A 21,696-nucleotide genomic window follows, 5' to 3' on the forward strand; every position below is an offset into this window, starting at 1 on the left:
GCTGTCTAAGGTCTTGTTTGTTGTAGTGACTATTGAAAAATGCAAGTTTAGGAGACTCTTTGTTCCTAAAGGTGGTTTTCAATAGTTGCCTAAATAAAACCAAGGTTTCACTAATCCTCAAAGACCTAATGAAAATTGGGTACCTAGCACTTTTTGTTGATCTTGTAGGATAAATATCTTGGCTTTATGAAGAGAGCATGTGATCTCGTTTATGGATGCTCAAGACATGATACGAGTGACATATCCCTATTTCATTGACTCTGTGGCAAGGAAGAAGGGTTGTGTAACCAAAGTAGACAACATATAGAGTTCCTTGTGGAATGAATGTGCCTATTTTTCTTGTCCGAGAAATGTCAGAAAAGGTATTTTGTTTCATAATGTAGGTGAATCGTCAAATGACATACTCAAGGACATAAATTAAGGGATTGATCAACCTAAGGCGATGAAACCTAAGGAGGAGCAAGATAACTATCATGAAAATGACAAGAATGAAAGTCCAACCATAAAAGATGATCATCAATGTAATCTTCTTGGATACTTTATTAATCATAGTTTAAGGTACTTTGACAAAGAGAAAAGTGGTAAGAATTTTGATGTCTAAAGAGTTTGTAGCACGTCTTGCATTTATTTCAACTTTTGTTCAAGAGTTCCTTGTGGAATACATGTGCATCCTCCGTTATTTGTAAGATGAGGTAATATTGTTTTAATTATCGCTTTGTAAGTAAGTTCTTTCTTTACATGTTTATTTTTCAAAGGTATATGATATACTTGGTGTATGATACGTGATGTGGGTGTCAATTTCCTAAAATTTCAATTGATAACCATGGTGTGTTTCAATTTACATGTTTTTAGTGATCTCAACTTAATATCTTCACATGTATTCTACACTGTTAATATTTTATGCTTGCTCCAAAGAGTTCAAGTTTACGTTGATGATATCATCTTTGGTTCTACTAACATACAATTAGTCAAAGAGTTTTCGAAGCTAATGCAGGTTGAGTTTGAGATGAGCCTCATGGGGGAGTTGAACTACTTTCCCGGTCTTCAAATCAAACAACTCAACAAAGGGACGTTCGTGTGTCAAACAAAATATTGCAACGAATTGCTAAAGAAATTTGGTATGGTTGATGCAAAACCAATTGACACTCCAATGCCCACAAATGGAAACTCGGAAAAATATGGAAATGGTAAGGATGTTGATGTCAAGAAGTATAGAGGTATGATTGGATCTCTTATATATCTTACTGCATCTACGTCAGACATTACATTTAGCGTGTGTATGTGCGTTTGTTATCAATCGACTCATAAGCAATCAGATATGAAAGTCGTAAAGCGCATTCTTAGATACCTTCATGCTACATATACCGATTCTGATTTTTCCAGTTGCAAATAGGATAGGAAAAGTACTAGTGAAACTTGCCATATGTTTTCAAACTCCTTAGTAAGTTGGCATAACAAGAAACTGGTTTTCAATGTTTTATCAACTGCCGAGGCGGAATACACCGTAGTCGGTAGTTATTGTACTCAAATTTAGTGGTTCAAACAACAATTACTTGATTTTGATACTAAACTACAATGTATTCTTATTATGTGCGACAACACTAGTGCTATTAATCTAACCAAAAATCCAGTGTTCCACTCTGGCACTAAACATATTGGGATATGACACCACTTCCTACGTGACCATGTTGAAAAAGGAGACTTCGTATTTGAGCATGTTGATAGAAAAAATCAACTTCCGATTATCTTTACAAAATATCTTGCGACTGGACTATTTTTCAACATTCGAAGGGAATTGAGAATAATTGATATCTCAAATCTTACCCAAATATGATTTGTTGCATGCACTTTATATACTTTTTCTCAAATCTCAAAGTGAATTATTTTAGATTTTTTTTTTAAAATGAGTTATTTGAGTAAAAAAAATCGAATAAGAATTTTAAATAATGAAACAATTAACAATTTAGCTACTACAGAAAAAAAAAAAGGGTACTTTTTTTAAAACTCACAAGGATATCAATAATAAAAATAAAATATTAATCATATATTAAAAACCTATTTTTCCAAGTGTAAATAAATAATAGGATTTGTTAAATAATAATAGTACTAATAATAAATAAATAAAAACAATAGGGTTGAAATTAAACCATCAGCTATACGAATTTTTTTCATTCTTACACAACATAAAACTATCTTATCTAATTAAGTACTAAAAAATATGTAATTATAAAATAATTTCATGTACAATGACTTTACAGTTTTAGACAATACTTAGTGCAACGAAATTATTATGATAGCAAGAATTAAAGAAAATAAAAAATAATTAAGGAAACAAATATGATAAGAGCAATAAAAGTGTTGAAGAGTAAAAAATGAAAATGACTGTTTATAGAACTATCTCCTCAACTAATTGATAGGTTTAATTGTGTTAGATTGTTCAAACAATAAAGGTATTGGTGAGGAAAGTGAAAATTACCATTTACCGAATTACTATCTTTTCGAGTGGTTGGTAGGTATGTATAGTCGTGTAGATTGTTCAATGATAGGCATTTATTTAGCAAATCATATGAAGTTAAATTTAGAAAAAGCTTGATGCTCCAAATTAGGTTTTGTGTGGTCCCTCGAAGTATAAATGTAAAGAAAAATAAAAAATGAATAATGCAAGAATTTGTCAATTAAAGTTTTGAAGGTAAGATAAAGACATATATATTAAATGAAAAGTGACTTGAAAATAGACACAATCAAAATTGTATATTTATGTCTAATTCTATCGAGTAGAATATGTATCCAAAATTTATAAAGTTTCCATATGAAATAATGAATGATGTGACAAATTTTAATTATGTCGGATCGGATGTGTGTTGGCATATATTTGATGCTTTTATTTTAATAAATTATAAATATATAAATAAATATTAAGAAAATTTTAAATACATTTCAATACATGACCAATAATATATATATATATATATATATATATATATATATATATATATATATATATATATATATATATATATATATATATATATATATATATATATATATATATATATATATATATATATATATATATATATATATATATATATATAAAAATGGAGATTTCTACGAGAACTTTCCTATAAATAGTAATGGAGAGAAAATTGACATGTAAAAAGAAGATCATTATCATATAAAAACAATTTGAATACATTATATTTTCAATTATTACAATAAATACATAACTAAGCACATAAATAGTAAGCTTTTATTCCAATACATTCAATTTTGGCTATTTATCATATGTAAATAACCAACACTTTACTTAATTAATTAATTGTAAAAGAACTCAGGTTTTTCATGGTGACATTTAATTGTCCTTCTTGAAACTATTCAAATTCTCCATCACTTGCCAAACGATAACTTGGTATTGCATACAGATGTTGAGCTCTTGGTATTGTGAGTCCAAATTTCTCTTCCATGCTCAAATTGAAAGGAGTTATATTATGAGGAAGTTTCCAATTAAAACAATGCACCAATTGAGCTATAGCAAATTTGACTGTAACCAATCCCAAATGAATTCCAGGACAACGTCTCCGACCAGAACCAAATGGTATACACTCAAATTCTTGTCCAAAAAAATTCATTTTCTTGTCAATAAATCTTTCAGGATAAAATTGTTCTGCATTTTGTGACCAGACATCATGATCTCTCCCTATTGTCCATGCATTTACTATAACTCGTGTCTTTTCCTTTATAAAATAACCATCAATTATTATATTCTCTCTACATTCACGAGGGATTAGTAAGGGTCCAACCGGATAAAGTCTTAATATCTCATCAACCACCATATCTAAGTAATTTAACTTCTTTAAATCACTCTCTTCAATCATTCTCATATGTCCTACTTCATTTTGTATCTCATCTTGAAGATTTTCCATCACTCTTGGATTCCTTAAAAGTTCAGATAATGTCCACTCAATTACGGTAGCCGATGTATCAATTCCAGCTAAAATCATGTCTAGTAAAACTGCCTTGATGTTAGTACGATCGGTTACATGATTTTGTTCATTTTCTAAATCTACAGTTTGATGCATAGTTGAAAGAAGTATGTCTACAAAGTCTTCTTCATGGTGAGGTTGGTCTACATTAATAGACTTTTCATGGTCTGTTATTATCACTTCCAGCACTTCATCAAGTTCTCTACTTGTTTTTTTGCAAGCTCGTGTTATTCCCTTTTATTTTTGAAGAGAAATATTTGTAAGTTTTTAGGAAAAAATAAAATTAATAATGTCAATTCATAATTGAATGATTGCACGAAATTTAAGAACCATGTAAGTATGTAAAAATAGAAACACACGTGAAAAATATTTAGGGTCTAAATATTGTTTTCATCCTAAAACAATAAAAAGCTTTATTTTAGAAATTGTTGTTTTGTTTACGTCTTTATTATATCATCCATTTTGACTTTAGTCCTATAATAATATAATATGTAAATTACATCGATTAAATATCTCTAAAATATAGTCATATAAAAACTAATTCCAAAGCCAAACTAAAATATATTACAAAGACTAGTAAATACTACTGACATTATGATACTTATCTGGTAAATTTCTTGTAGAATTTTCTATATTTTAGGATTTTAGGGACTAAAAAACATTCTATTTTTTTTAATGATAATACTATTTTCTTATGGAGGCTAAAAGCTATTAATATTAAGTTTTATTTAACTTGCTACTTTTAATTGAATTAGATGGGTGTAAAAATTTTGGTCTAATTTCAATTTCAAACACTTGTAAAAAAGAAAATTTCAATTTCTAAGAGTTACATATTTTTTAAGAACGAGGAGATAATTCAACTAGTATATTTTAATTTACTTAGATGATGTAAGTGGTGAATTCAAGATTTAATATCGGATCATTTGTATTTTTGTCATATAATATATTAATATAAAGACTGAATATCTTTTTTGTCCTTAAACTCAAAGTTTATTTTAGTAGCTTAATTTATAATAATATTATATTGATTTCTCAACTCTTCAAAACATATAAGTTAGTTATTTTCATCTAATTAATGATATAAAAATTTAAAAATTGGATGTAAAATTCAACACTAATAATGGAAGGACTAATGTTGTTAGTTTTGAATAGTTAAGGTTTAAATAAACTTTGAGTTTAACATATTTAATCAAAAAGAATATTAAATCTAATATTAACAATTTGTTGATGTTTATAAATCAGAAATTATAAAAAAGATATTATTTTCTTGTAAGATAAAGTGATTCTGAAATTTTATTTTCCAATTTTCACATACTTTTATAGCCATATATTGTAATTGTATAATATTTAAAACACTTAAAAGTATTATTTAACCATGTTCTCTACATTCCTAATTATAAACACCTTTTTAAAAAGGATTATCACTAAATATTTGTTTATAAAGAAATTATTACATACCTTTAATTTTAATTTTTTATTAAATAAATCTGATAATTACAATTTATCTTAAAAGATAAAAAGTTAAAACACATTAAAATAAAAAAATTTAAAAAAATCTACTCATAAAAATTGTAATATAAGCTAATTCATCCATACAAAACAATTTTTAAGATAAAAATAACATGGTTCTAAGAGTCTCGTTTAAAATTTGATTAACTATTTACGGATCATTCAACATTTATTTTCACACTCCAACTATTCTATTTGAGTGTAAGAAGGTTTGTTAAAAATCCCACGTCAATCAATATATAAACCGATTTTGTTGGGATGAATAACCTCTATACTAACCTTCGTAACAAAATATACTACCTAATATAAAAAAGCAACAAACTTGTAAAGAAGAAGAGAAAAGTTTAATACACATACATACCTGAAGATCCAAAGGGCCCAACCAAGCAATATAATCAGCTATATTAAAAGCTCCAAATAAAGCCATTGCTTTTTGAACCAACCCCTTCAAGTCAAATTGCTCATACTTACTTCTACCCAATATCATCTTATACATAATATCTTCAACAAGATTTTCCACAGCCTCACTAACATCCACAACCTCTCCCACCAAAGCAGCTTTCTTCAATGATTCAACCAAAACACCCAACTCCTCTTTCCTAATAGAAGCAAACATCTCAACTTTGGAAGCACTGAGAAGTTTTAAAGTGCAAAGCTTCCTCATACTACGCCAATAAGGACCATATTCAGCAAACCCCACCCCTTTGGAACCATAAGACATGAGTTTAGATGCTTGAATCTTTGGTCGGCTTGCGAAAACCAAGTCATGAGTTTTGAGGAACAATTCTGCAGTTTTTGAAGATGAAATGACAACAGTTGGGACTTGACCAAGCTGTAAGGACATGATTGGGCCATATTTTTTGGAGAGTGATTGAAGTGTTCGATGAGGAAGTTTTCCTAACATGTGAAGGTTTCCGATTATAGGTAGTGTTGGTGGTCCTGGTGGTTTCTTGTGTTTTTGTTTTGGATGAAAGAAAAGTTTGAATAAAAGATAAGTGAATGCGAAAGTGAAGAGAATGAAAGAAAGTATTGCAGCATAAGACATGTTTACAAATGAATGGTTTTGGTTTGTGTGAAGTAACAAACATGGTTAAGAAACACTTTAAAGAACTCTCAAGTCTATCTCATCTTTAAACTAGTGAGTGGCTGTGCTTTCTTTCTCTGTCGTTATCTCAGATCCAATATTGGTAACGTTTTCATCCATATAATTATTTCTTGATAAGAATTTCTTACAGCCCAACAATCAGAATCTTATGCAAAGAAAACTAGAATTCTTTAGTATTAAATCACTTACATACCATACACTCCTAAATAAAGCTTACTGGAAATGATGACATAAGGTAAAAAAATTTGATACTACTAAATGCATTATTTGCTAAAAATAATACATGGGATAAAGCATAATTAAGAATACAATTTTCTTATTAAATTTGAATTGCATTATTACAAGGCTATAACTCTCTTATATACACAATGATCTAAGTAAGTAATTAATTATCAGTTATTTGCAACAAACCAGCACATTTCTTTGACTCTCATGTTTTTGGTAGGTAAAACTTTCTCCATGACTGTATAAGTGATGTTGTTATTGTTATTGTCGTTGTCGTTATTATAGTTTGAAATTATATTCCTAAGGGGACAGATATTAGATACCATATTGGGACAATTTATCCAACTTATTAAGCAATTTGGAAATTTGATCTTTGTCTGAGGATCATGAGTTTAACAATTTATTAACAGTAGGGAACTCTGGCCATTGTGGATACAAGAGTAGTTGGAACATTTGGGTAAGTTTTATATTGATCATGAATTAATTTTATTTTTAAAAATGTGTCCACAATATGAATTACAACCATGAATGCATTGTTGTATAAAAGAGGGTACAGATTATCATGGTCATGGATCCAGTCTACAGTATGAAAATTCGATTATGATTTTTGTTTTACTTTAATTTTTTTGGAAATCTTATAAACCTATTGTGAATAACAGTTATTTCTAAACGCCAAAAAGAGGGTATAGTAGATGTTTGTTTTCTTTAAACTATTTGCAACTTTTCAAATTGAACATGGATATGATTAATTTGATATCATTCACCACAATGTATTGGTGTTGTTACTTTTAGAGGAGACGAGACTCATGCCAGATTATGAAATGCTCACAATTTCTTGTCATTGGCTAATGTATATTTGGAAATATACTTTTATGCATGTGCAAGAAGAACTTGTCATGCTAAAAACTACTTCCGGTTTCTTTTTAATAGTTAGTTTTTGACTTTTTATATTTAATAAGAAAGCTAATCATTATTTTCACTTTTTCAATAATAATTCTTCTTTTACCTCTAATACACTTACTATTTATTATATTTATTTTATTTTTTCTTTCTTTATAATAATTACCTAGAGATAATTCTGACAAAATACAATTAATATTAACTTGAACTTTATAAATAACACTTAAAAAGGAACAATTTTTTTTCAAAAAAGAGACATTTAAAAAGAAATGGAGGGAGTATATAGATTGAGTCAAAATATACTATGTATTTAATTTAGTTAGGACATATAAAACTATTATTTTCTTTTGTCTCTAGGATCTAATGCTTTTTTTTTAGGGGCAAAGTCCCTAGCTAAGTATGTTAAATATTTTGTGAGGAGCAAAGTCCCTAACAAATTCACATATATTTTGGACTTTGTGAGGTGATTAGTCTCTCATAAATTGCTAATCAAGTTGTGTGGGAATTAATCCCTAGCTAATGTTTATAATATTATCTAATTATAATAATACAATTATAATAAATAAATATATATTTTTAAATTTATTGAAATTTTTAAGTTTTGTAAAATATTAAAATTTTGTAAAATAAAATTAGAAAATAAAATAATTTATGATTAAAGTGAAATAAAAATAAATTATATCCATATCCACCAAAATAAAAATAATTCATTATTAAAGATGAAATAAAAATAAAATTTAAAAGTACATATTAAAAGTTTCATATTTTAAAGTTTTTTATGAACTTCGTCATCCTCCTCCCCATCTCCTCCTCCAAAATTTTGATTCATATGCGAGACTATAAATTGATCAAATCTCTGTGAGCAGTCATTTGCAACCCACATTGTTTCCTCATACTTCGTTGTTTTCCTCCTCAATTATTCCTTTATCTCTGCTTGCCTTCTCCTAATTTCTTCCATTTCTGCATTTCTTGTTGCTGCTTTGCGTGCTGCCTCGGTCTACTATAAGTTTCTCATAGTTTCTAGCATATCATCGGTTAATATAGGTGGATGTGATGTTCCTTCTCCATCATCAAGTCTCATTCTGAAACACCTATCATACCACTTGATTGTTTGGGCATACCCTCAAACACCATACACTCTTCAATTTTCCTCTTCCCGCGAGCAACATCATACCAAGTCTTAAAACTCTGAGAAAGATCAGCAGGATATCCCGATGACGATGGAGGTAACTCGGGATATTATGATAAAGAAAGTGAAATTCGTCTATCATACTCCTCCTATAAAAATAAATAAATTACATGTTATCATAATTTAAATAAGATAGGTACATAAAAGAAATATATAAAATAACTAAATATAAGAAAAACTTACTTGAGTGTTTTTTTAGCGTTGATCGACAGACTCCCCATTTTTATTAAGACGAGTCTCTAGATGGATCTCATTAAGAAGTGGAGTCTACCCAACTCATCACACTAATTAAATGAAAACATAAGTAAGAAAATAATTAGTTTTAATCTAAATTCTAAATGAAAATATAAGTAAAACATAAATAAATTTATCATCCTTCGTGCAATTTCAGCAACACTAGTACTTCCTGCTGCATAGTTGCAGCCACCAACTTCAGATGCTTTTTTTTTTATATTTCAGATACTTGCTTAACGGTATCTGAATTCCAATGGTCAATAAGTTGTCAAAATAAATCCTCACCTATCAAACAGGGGCGTGTTCCTTTTCTTTCCCTATTAATTCTAACACGCCTAAGCGTGTCAGATAATCGGACAACACATTTCGAGTCAAAATTTTCTCTTACTTGGTACTAATCCGTAATATTCCAACAACATTTCTCCTACATTATTTTATGAATTCAAAAAATATTAAATAAAGGTGGTGGAGTAGGAAACGCAAACGATGGAGTATGATGCATATCCGGACGAGGCACCTGACTCGAAAGTGGTATAAGAATAAACATAGACGAATCATGAACCTCTTCTACAATGAACCTTGTGCGTGAGCCTTACCCTTACCCTTTTCCTCACTCCAGGGTGGCATTTTTTTGCTAAAATATATGACAAAAACATAAAAATAAGAGTAACATTAATTCAAACAAATATTACACAATAATATTATTACAATACATATTACGCAGTAGTATTATTACATGATAGAATTATTACATAATACATATTATTCAAATTATTCATCATCATAATATTCACTACCTTCATCAAATCCGATATTATTGTCTTCAGAGTCTCCTGATTCTTCTTGCTCTTTTTCCACATGATTTGTTGACAACAAGATAGTTGCGTCAACTTGTTGACCCACAACTACAGTATCACCCAAACTTGTAGTCTCCTTAATTTTAATTATCCCGTTAACTGGTGAAATGTCATCATCTTGGTACACAACACACCGTCAGTTTCAATATAACCCATTGGGTTAGACTTGATTACAACATACCATCCTCGTTTACTTGGTTGAATTGAAGGATAAGGCACGTAATAAACTTGTCTAACATTATGTGCCATTATGAAGGGGTCATATTCTTTGTACTTTCTATCCATTCGAACCTCAACATTGTTATATTTTTTTATCTATTTTAGTTCCTCTAGAAGATGGATCATGTCAGTCATCATAAAACAAGACAACTTTATTTTCCAAGTCCATATAATTATATACCAACTCATAAATATGTCTGATAACACCATAGAAGTCGTCTTCAGCACCCTCTGTAACTCCTTTTACAACTTCACCATTGTTTATTATTTTATTCCCTTTTGTCCATGTTTGAGTGTGAAATTTATATCCCTTTATAAAGTATGTGTACCATTCACTTACAAGTTGATGAGAGTATTCAGATAAACTTCTCAAATGGATTATTTCAGGACTTCATGCAACAATGCATGATAATTGTTGCTTTAACCATGCAGGAAAAATACGCATGTGTGTAACTAGTCAATGGTTGTTCATTCGTGCTTTGAAAATAGTAGGTATTAAATGCCCTATTTCAAAGAAACAAATCTAGGTTAAAGAATGTGGAAAGTATATTTAACCAAAAATAAATACATACTTAATTTAATATACTTACTCAAGATATGGTTTAACTTCAACGCAGTTAATCAACACATGAACATGAGCAGATTGCATTTCTTTTTCAGACAGCCAATGCACACTCGTCTTTCCAAAATGACGGTGGGGACGACCGAAAACTGATATGGTGAATTGACTTCTTTCACTAAAGTGAACTTCATTCTTTATGATTCTCGAAGTCAATATCATATGATTGAAATAACGGGAGAAAAAATGTTGAGTTTCTCGATGCAAGTAATGCGCTCATATTGATCCCTAAACTCTTGCCTTATTTTTCACTCATTACTTTGAATCACCCATGAATCATTCAAATGGATACATCCATCTATATTGAACAGGTCCACCAAGGTAAGCTTCATAAGCAAGATGCACAGGGAGATACTCCATAGAATCAAAGAAACATGGCGTAAATATTTGCTCCAACTTGTAGAGAATGACATGAATATTTTAGTCTAATTTAATGATATCATCTACTCTTAAAGTTGACGCACAAATAGCTTTAAAAAATTGACCAATCTCAGTTAGTGGATTAAGAACATGTTTGGGAAGTGACCTGAATGCAATTGGAAGCAATCGTTCCATGAAAACATGATAATCATGAATTTTTATTCCATGTAGCTTCCCAGTTTTTGCGTCAACACATCTTGCCAAGTTAGAAGAATAATCGTCGGGCATCCTCAATTCATTTAACCACCGATAAATTGGTTTTGCTTCTTGGGGAGTAAGAGTGTAACAAGCCTTGGGTTTTAATAATTTTCCATTTGGTTGAGGTTTCAACTCCAAGTATTTTCGATTACACAAAAGTTCCAAGTCCTTTCTAGCATTCTCATTGTCTTTTGTCTTGCCTTGGATATTCTTTATTATGTTAAATATGTTATAAAAAAAATCTTCTCAATATGCATAACATCAAGGTTATGTCACAACAAATTATCCTTCCAATATGGTAGGTCCCAAAAAATACTTTTTTTTTTCAATTGTGTATGTCCCCATATCCTTGAATCCTGCATGTTTTACCATTATCTGTGAATTTTGGTAGGTCACAAAGACTATTCCGTACTTTAGTCGATAACAGACGAGGGGGAGAAAGATCTGTTACTTTTTTTCCATTTCTAAAAGCATTCTTATTTTTTGCTAAAAATATGGTTTATGGGTAAGAACCTACGGTCACAGTCAAACCACAAAAGTTTCCCATCCATTTCCAAAGTAAACGCTTTTGTGTGTCCCATGCAATGTGGACATCCCATTTTTCCATGCGTACCCCTATTAAATAACATGCCATATGCAGGAAATTCCTTAATTGTCCACATCAAAGCAGCTCGCATATTAAAGTTTTATTTACGAAACACATCATAAGTCCACTCTCCAATCCACAACCTCTTCAGATCATCAATTAAAGGTTGTAAATAAACACCTATTCCCGCCTTTGGACTCGACGGTCCTGGAATGAGGCATGTCAAAAACATGTAAGGTTTCATCATGCATATCTCAGGAGGGATATTGTACTAGGTAACAATAACTGACCAACAAGAATAGGCAGTTAGTGACAATTGGATATACGAAGTAAACCCATCCGAGCATAATCCAAGCCTGACATTTCTGGATTCTGCTGCAAAATCTGGATGTACTCTATCAAAGTATTTTCGTGCCTCGCCATCAGATGGATGTCACATCATGCATGAACTACTTGTATTTATATGATGTCATGTCATTTGGCTTACACTATGAATTAACGCAAACATTCTTTGCTATCTAAGTATTATTAAAAGATAGAGCATGGACTTCACTGCAATTTGTTTTTGCTTTCGATAAACGCCTTTATTGCGAACTAAATACCTCTGACTCTTGCAACACTTACATTCCTCCAATCCCTCATCATTTGTACCAAGCTCATTATCATAAAATAACATACAACCTCCAATGTAATAATCAATCTTTTTTAGTTCGAGTCCCAACTTCGACACCATCCTCTTCGCATCATAATAACTTATAGGCATGTTTTCTTTCACAGGAGTCGCGTCCAACATAATTTTTGCAAAGAATTCCAAACACTGATCAGGAACATTCTAATTTGACTTCGCAGCCAAGAGCCTCATACACATGGATAACGTGGAGTCAGAAGACCCCTAAAACAGTGGTATATTTATTTCTTTCAACAATTGATAAAACATTTGAGCTTTCTAGTTTGGGAGCTTATCCACATCAAAATCTTGAGGTTCATCATAAGCCACATTCACCCCTAATGCATCACCGACAATATCCTCTATGAGATTAAATTGTTCCCGGTCTTCCAAATGTGGTTGACTACTTGATGCCTCTATTTATCTCACTTCCAATATGTGTTTGACTGCTTGAAACCTCTATATTCATCTCTCGGAGTATTTCTCCACTAGAATGTCACACCCAATAATTTGGACTAAAACCATCTTTCTCCAAGTGATATTTCACTACACTTGGGTCACTAATTATATTTCTGCAACCACACTTTAAACACGGGCATCTTACCCCTCATTTGCTTCGACAACATTCTTGAGCAAACACATATGTGACAAACGCAACAACTCCTTCTTTAAAATATGGTTTAAGCCCATGTCATCCTGGATACGTTCTATCATACATCCAACTACGATAGAACTGATAATATTCCATACGGCACAAGTACAATGTTGTTCATGTTTAAATTTAAATTTAAAAAAATGAGAATTGATCTATCGACAAATTCTTAAATTTTGATCGATATATCATATAGCTAACATATATTCCTAACTAAATTATATATTATTTACTAAATTTAATTATTATTCTAATTAAAAATATACTTTTAATTAAAAATTATTTACTAAATCTATAAAGTAATACAAACGGGTGATGGTGATGAACCGACAGTGTAAAACTTTTTACACTGACAATGTATAGTAATTAATCTCATAAGATATATAATACGTTTTTTATACCATTTTTACAAATATCTACTAATTTTATACTTAGTTAATATCGTATAACTAATATATATTATACACTTAATTATACTTATAAATATCTATTAATATATATTTAATTAAATATATACTTTTAAATATATATACACTTCAAATATATTACTAAAATAAAAAAATACTAAAATGATACTAAAATATATTACAAAATAATAATAAAAATATACTTTTTTATTGAAAAGGAGATAATAACACACACATATATATATATATAACAAGCATATATTTTTGAAAAAAAAGATAACTAACATATATTATATAATTAATTATACACTTACAAATATATGTTAATTATACACTTAATTAAATATATACTTTTAAGTCTATACACTTCAAATATATTACTAAACTAAAATATATTACTAAACTAAAATATATTACTAAATAATAATAAAAATATACTATTTTTAAAAATATTATATCAAAAATATTTTATAAAAACTAAAATAAAACAGTATTTTATTATAGTATTATATATCACATCTCTAAAATAATTTTTAAGTGTTTATTATATTTACTAAAATAATATTAAAATATATTACTAAAAAACAATAAATATAAAATATGTTTTTTATATTTATATTTAATTATTTTCAAAATATAATTTATACTATTCTCTTACATATTATTTTTAAAATAATAAATAAAAATAGTATATAGTAATGCTTTTATTATGTTTTTTATTCTGTTTTTAAAATATAATTTATACTGTTATTTTTTAAATATAATTTATTTTTGAAATCGAAACAGTATTATTCCAAAGTATATTTTCAAAATAAAATAAAAAGTATATTGTTTTCAATATATAATTTATACTATTGTTCTCAAAATATAGTTTAATTTTGAAATAAAAACAGTATTATTTCAAAATATAATATATACTATTATTTTTGAAAAAAGAAATATTTTTACTATGGGTTTTTATACTGTTTCCAAAATAGATTATATAATTTATTTTTAATCCAAATTTTATTTATACTGTAGTATATTTCTATTTTTTAAAACGAAAAATAAGAAGCACCCAATAAATTAAATACATATCAGTATTTAAATGAAAAATAATTAAATACATACAAATTAAATATTAAACAACACTCAACATCAACAAATATCAATATAAATTTTTAAAAAATAGAGAAAACAATGTATCTTGGATGAACAAAATTTACAACAAACTTTAGCTTTCAAACTCCTTGCCAAATTTGATATCTTTAAATGATGAAATTGGTATATAAAACTAGAAAATGAAAAATAAAAACTATCAATAAATATTTAATATAAACTAAAAAAAATAAAAATTAAACAAAAAATAAGTTTAAACAAGTAAAATATTTTACCTTTAGAGAGTTGAAATTTTGAAGAGGAGAGGAAGAAGGATGTTAGAGGATGAATGTTATAGGAGGAAGAGAAATGGAAAAATATCATATGGAAACAAAATGGGGAACTGGGAGAGAAATGGCTGAAGCGGTAATTTAATCGGAAAATCGACGACGGACAGTCCCTTGCAAAAATCACCCTAATTAAAGTTTTTTACTGTACTGACACATGAAAGCGATGATGGGCCGTTAACTCAGTGAATTACGAGGGGGCTCTCCACGTTATAGGAACAATTACTTTTTGCTTGGGGAAGCCCCTTGCAAAATGTAACTAAAAAATACTTAATCCTTCTGATTCTCCCGCATGAATAGAGTGATGGCACATTGGCTTTGGCAGTTGTGAGGGACTTCCCACACTATAATAACAGTCACTTTTTGCTAGGAGCAGTCCCTCGCAAATTGCAATGGTCAAAAACATTTTTTTTCAACGGTCAACAGTCTGCTAGGGGTTGCCCTTCGCAATCCTAAATTTCAAAATTTCAAAATTCCTTTTTTTTTGCGAGGTGGATCGCCACACAATTTTTTTAATTTCCTTTTTTGTTATGTCATTTGCAAGGGTACTCTCCTCCGAAAACTTGTGTATTTAGAGAGGGGTGATTCTCCTAGCAAATTCCCTTAGTTGAACAAGCTTTGTCTTGTAGTGTTAGTAGTCAGTAGTCATAGGTGAGAAACTACTACTAACACACAAGTATATTAGCACACATCATCATATTAGATTGATTCCTGATGCCAAACCAGATGCTTTAGCATGTGTGCAGTTATGCTTCAACATGTGTGCACTTCTTCAAAACATCAATCACTACTAATCAGAATATTAGTCAGTACTAAGCATAATATGATATATCGGTTGAACCTCATACACCACAAAGTTAGTAGTCAAGTCAGGAGTTACACTACTCCACTACACACACCATTACTCCCCCTTTTTAACATTATTTGGCAAAGGTGTTCCTCAAAAATAGAAGTTAGTATGTTAGCACATGCATACATCATATCAGGAGTATTAACAATTATTTGGAAAAGTTAGTTAGTCAAAAATAGAGGTTAGTATGTTAACACATACACACATCAAATCAGGAGTATCAATAATTATAAGGACATATGTTGAGCATGATGCTAGAGCATCTGACACAATCATTGGCAACAAAGCCATTACATATCCAACATAAGAAAATGAAACATACCCAAATACAAGCGTCAAACAAACTAAGCAAGAACACATGGAATCGTCGAATTTTATCTTCAGTTCATCCTCTTGAATTCATGAAGGTAAGCCAGTCATCATCAACCTCTGAGTCAGAATCATGTGCTTGAACTGGTCTCTTCTTCAAAGACTTCATTTTGGTCACATATTTCTTCCCATTCACATACGCTCTACCCGATGATCCAACATGTGTCTCCACAACATTTGCAGAAGAAGTGGAACCAACTCCCTTATTCTTATTTTTTTCATCCTCATGAAATTTATCAATAGCCTTACTGATATTATTTCATTTGTTAGAGGAACGCGTCTTTGGATTCTCATAATTTTGACTCATATTGAAAAAGGTAAGCACATGAAGAAAAAGAGAAAAAGCAGTTTTCTGAGAGCAAGATAAAGAAAATGGAAAGTTGTTCTTACTTGTATCGAAGGTCTAGATAAAAGGAGGTTTTGAAACAAGTAAAGTTTGATTTACTTCATGTTCTGCATGAACCAAAAGAGAGAGAAACTCCCTCGCACACCTCGTTAGTTTTGATTGTTATTGACTCTCACAAATGCAAACACCAAGGACGCCCCTTAACTTTTGCGACAGGACTACATCTAATACCTTAGTGATTATACTAGTCAATTCTTTTTCAGTGGCTACATGCTCAAGAGCTACAACTTTTTCTTCAATAAGCTCCTTAATAAAATGATAAAGAATGTCCATGTGCTTTTTGAATTAATACAAACTTAATTTTGATTCAAAAAAGAAAAAAACATTTGCCATGGTATATTTTTGGAAAGGAAAAAAACTAAGAAAATATCATTAAATTACTAACTCGTTGAATAAGAACACTAATATTAACTTAATTAACAATTCAGCTAAGACCGAAGAGAGATGTTTTTTAAACTCACAAAAATAATTGAAATAAAAGATAAATGATAGTATGTGAAGAAAATAAGAATCAAATGTAAATAAATGATAGATTTTGCAGAATAATAATAAGAGAAAAAAGAATGTGCATTGATAATGTAAAATATTTTTACACTGTCAATCAATTATGGACGTGTATCATGTCAAGTCATACGTTTAATTTTAAAATATTGTTATGACATGACAAAAGTTATAATTCCATTAAATGATAGTGTAAAACTAATTTACACATGTATTATCTTTATTCTTTAATAATAATATTAATAATAAATAAATAAAAATAAACTATAATAGGTTGAAATGAAACAATCATTCATTCATAAAAAAAAATTCGTCTATCCCTTGCACATTATAAAACTATCGAATCTAATTAAATACTATAAAAATTTATAATAATAAAATAATTTTATGGAAATTTTATAATTTCTACTTAAAGTCATGATTAATTTATTTTTTTAAAAGAAAATATTATTAAATTAACAATTTATTGAATAAGAATATAAAATAATGACACAATTAACAATTTAGCTAAGACAAAAAAGAAATACCTTTTTAAAACTGACAAGGATATAATAATTCCATGTACAGTGATTTTACAATTAGTTTTTATGTGGTCCCTCAAAGTACAAACATAAAGAAAAATGAAAAGTGAATAATGTAGGATTTTGTCTATTAAAATTTTAAAGGCAAGATAAAGACATATATATTTAACGGAAACATAAAGACATATATTTAATGGAAAGAAATGAAAAGAGATTTGAAAATAGAATGTTTCAAAATTGAATATGTACCTCTAACTTTATTTATGTATGCAACATTTATGAAACTTCTAGATCAGATAAATATATCAGATAATGACCAATATGACAAATTTTAATGATATGCCGTATGTAATGCTTTTGTTTTAATACATTATAAATAGATATAAATAGATGTTAACAAAATTTTGAATACCTTCCACTACATCAGAATATGATTACTATGATTAGTAATAGAGAGAAAATTTTCTATAAATAGTAATAGAGAGAAATTGACATGTAGATCATTAGAAGAAAGTGATCATTATCATATAAAAACAATTTGAATGCTCTTTTTAATTATTAGAATAACATAAGCACATAAATTATAAGCTTTTATTCCAATACATTCAATATAAAGAACCAACACTTTACTTAATTGTCCTTTTTGAAACTATTCAAATTCTCCATCACTTGACAAACGATAACTTGGTATTGCTTATAGATGTTGAGCTCTTGGTATCGTGAGTCCAAATTTTTCTTCCATGTTCAAATTGGAAGGAGTAATATCATGTGGAAGTTCGCAATCAAAGCAATGCACCAATTGAGCTATAGTCAATTTTACCGTAATCAAATCCAAATTCTTGCCATGAAAATTCATTTTGTTGTCGATAAATCTTTTAGGATAGAAATCTTTTGCATTTTGTGACCAAATATCATGATCTCTGCCTATTTCCCATTCTTTTACTATGCCTCGTGTTTTTCTCTTATTAAGTAATCATCAATTGTTATATTTTCTCTACATTCACGAGGGATTAATAAAGACTCAACCGAATATAGTTGTAATATCTCATCAACAACCATATCTAAGTAACTAAATTTTTTCAAATCTTTTTCTTTAACCATTCTCATATGTCCTACTTCTTTTTGTATTTCATCTTGAAGATTTTTCATGACTCTTGAATTCCTTAAAGTCTTGGATAACACCCACTCAATTATGGTAGCAGATGTACCAATTCCTGCTAGAATCATAAATTCATCTTGAGTTCCTTAAAAGCTCAGATAACACTCACTCAACTAATAGTGACACAACTAAATGACATAAATTTATCTTGAAATGTGCAGTATGAAAATCATATAAAATTGGGCTGTATATGTCGATTGTCAACTGATCCTACTTTACTTTAGTAAGATCATTCAATAACTTTATTATACAAAATGCAAACTACTGAATATCAAACTTGATTAATTGAAAAATATCCAAAATCATAGTATGCATACATAATACCAAACACATAATATAAAATTCATAATTGGCTAACTCCCACTAAACCAAAGACTCCTCTAACAGTAAAACACCCATGTGAGCAGTGTGCTCACGAAAGATCTTGGGTGGAAGACCTTTTGTAAGAGGATTTGCTATCATGAAGTTTTTCCCCAAGTGTTTTATGGAAATCTGTTCACTTTGTACCATTTCCTTAACAACTAGGAACTTGATTTTAATATGTTTTCACTTGGTCGAGCTCCTATTATTGTTGGAATACAGAACGGCTGATTTGTTATCACAATATAACTTAAGTGGCCTTTCAATTCCTTCTATAATTCGCAGCCCAATGACAAGATTACTTAGCCAAATCCCATGGTTGAATGCCTCATAACATGCTATAAACTTTGTTTCCATGGTGGATGAAGTCATAAGAGTTTGCTTAGCTCTGCGCCAAAAAACTACACCACCAACCAACATATAGATATAGTCTGAAGTGGATCTTTTACTGTCTTGGCATCCAGCAAAATCTGAGTCAGAATATACAATGATCTCTAACTAGTCTGACCTCATATATGTGAGCCTCAAGTCTTTTGTTCTCTTTAAATACCTCATAACCTTTATGGATGCTTTCCAATGATCCATTCCTGGATTCCTCATTCTTCCTAACATCCCAACTATGGGCATACATCATACTCCATACAGCTGACACATAAGGAATCTTTTGCATTTCTTGAATTTCTAAGTTTCCTTTTGGGCACTGTCTGGGACAGAATTTGTCTCCCTTAACGATTGGAGTAACTCCTGATTTACATTCCTGCATGCCAAACCTTTAAAGTACCTTTCGATATAGCTCATTTGTGACAATACTAGAATACCTCGAGATCGGTCACGATGTATTTGAATTCCTAATACAAGGGAGGCATCACCAAGATCTTTCATCTTGAATGCTTTTGATAGAAATTTCTTAGTTTCGTGCATCATGCCTATATCATTGGTGGCAAGCAATATGTCATCAACATATAGGACCAGGAAAATGTATTTTCTCCCACTGAATTTATGATACACACAATCTTCAACAAGATTCACCTCAAAACCAAATGAGAGAATTACTTAATGAAACTTGTGGTACCACTGACGAGATGCATGTTTTAGTCCGTAAATGGATTTTGTTAATTGGCAAACTGTATTCTTAGAGTCTCCCAACATAAAGTTTTTTGGTCGCACCATATAGATAGTTTCATCAATGTTGCCATTGAGAAAAGTCATCCTCACATTCATTTGATGGAGTTCCAAATCATAATATGCAACAAGATCCATTATTGTCCTAAAAGAGCCTTTTGATGAAACCGAAGATAAAGTATCTTTAAATTAAATCCATTCCTTTTGAGTATAACCCTTAGCCACAAGACGAGCTTTATACCTCCCCACGTTACCGTTAGAATTCTGCTTGGTGTTAAAAATTCATTTGCAACCAATGGATTTCACAACTTCTGGTAACGAGACAAGTTCCCAAACTTTGTTGTCTTGCATGGACTTATACTCCTCCTTCATTGCTTCAACCCACTTTTTCGAGTTGGAATCTTGCATGGCTCGAAGGAATTTGATTGGACCATCTTCCATCATACCATTATTTTCCTCACATTCTTGGAGAAAGACTATGTAATCATCCAAAATAGCATTTCTCCTTTCTCTAGTAGATCTCCATAAAGCTATTGGTTCTTGTAACACTTGTTCTTGAGGATCTTGAGTTTGTTGTTCATGAATTACCAAATCATCTTGAGTTGGAGGAATTTCGACAATGTCTTGTGGAGGTTCCGTTCTTGCTTGATCAAAATCAACTATATGAATCGGTTCTGAAATTGTTACCGATTATTCCTCTAAGACAAAGTCTCTAACCTTATTTTCCCCCAAACTCAATATCCTCAAAGAATATGGTTGTTCCCGTCTCAAAATGAATTTAATTTGGGATCGTAAAATTTGTAGCCCCTAGATATTTCATAGTAGCAAATAAAGTAGTTACTCACTGTTCGGTAGTCCAATTTCTTTCATTTGGCCTGTAAGGCCTTGCCTCAGTTGGATATCCCCACACATGAAAATGTTTTAGACTAGGCTTTCGCCTAGTCCAAAGCTTGTAAAGTGTTTTGGCAGCTGCCTTTATTGTTACTCTATTTAGGATGTAAGATGTAGTCTTTAGTGTCTCTCCTTAGAGAGACTCTGGCAAGGTAGAATGACAAATCATACTCTTTATCATATCCTTAAGAGTCTGATTTCATCTTTCAGCAACACTGTTCATACTAGGTGATCCTGACATATTGTACTGTGGGACGATTCCACATTCCTCCAGGTATTTGGCAAAAGACCCTGGACGTTATTCACATGAACCATCATATTTG

The 21,696-nt window shown here is 30.0% G+C and overlaps 2 protein-coding genes and 1 pseudogene across 2 annotated transcripts; 1 reads left to right on the top strand and 2 right to left on the bottom strand.

Moving 5' to 3' along the window:
- The first annotated feature begins 823 nt into the window (after positions 1 to 823).
- Positions 824 to 1,393, top strand: LOC127122320 (uncharacterized mitochondrial protein AtMg00810-like). The gene has a single exon (XM_051052675.1). The coding sequence runs from the start codon at positions 824 to 826 to the stop codon at positions 1,391 to 1,393; it is 570 nt and encodes a 189-aa protein (XP_050908632.1).
- A 1,753-nt stretch (positions 1,394 to 3,146) lies between these two features.
- Positions 3,147 to 6,622, bottom strand: LOC127118558 (cytochrome P450 CYP736A12). Its single transcript, XM_051048770.1, has 2 exons — positions 5,854 to 6,622; positions 3,147 to 4,217 (listed from the first exon to the last, which is right to left on the bottom strand). Exons 1-2 carry the CDS (start codon positions 6,535 to 6,537, stop codon positions 3,372 to 3,374), a joined length of 1,530 nt encoding a protein of 509 aa, XP_050904727.1. The 5' UTR covers positions 6,538 to 6,622; the 3' UTR covers positions 3,147 to 3,371.
- Positions 6,623 to 18,506: 11,884 nt separating this feature from the next.
- Positions 18,507 to 18,998, bottom strand: LOC127122321 (cytochrome P450 CYP736A12-like; annotated as a pseudogene).
- Between the last annotated feature and the right edge of the window lie 2,698 nt (positions 18,999 to 21,696).

This window comes from Lathyrus oleraceus, chromosome 2 (assembly GCF_024323335.1).
Source record: "Lathyrus oleraceus cultivar Zhongwan6 chromosome 2, CAAS_Psat_ZW6_1.0, whole genome shotgun sequence".
NCBI lineage: Eukaryota > Viridiplantae > Streptophyta > Magnoliopsida > Fabales > Fabaceae > Lathyrus > Lathyrus oleraceus.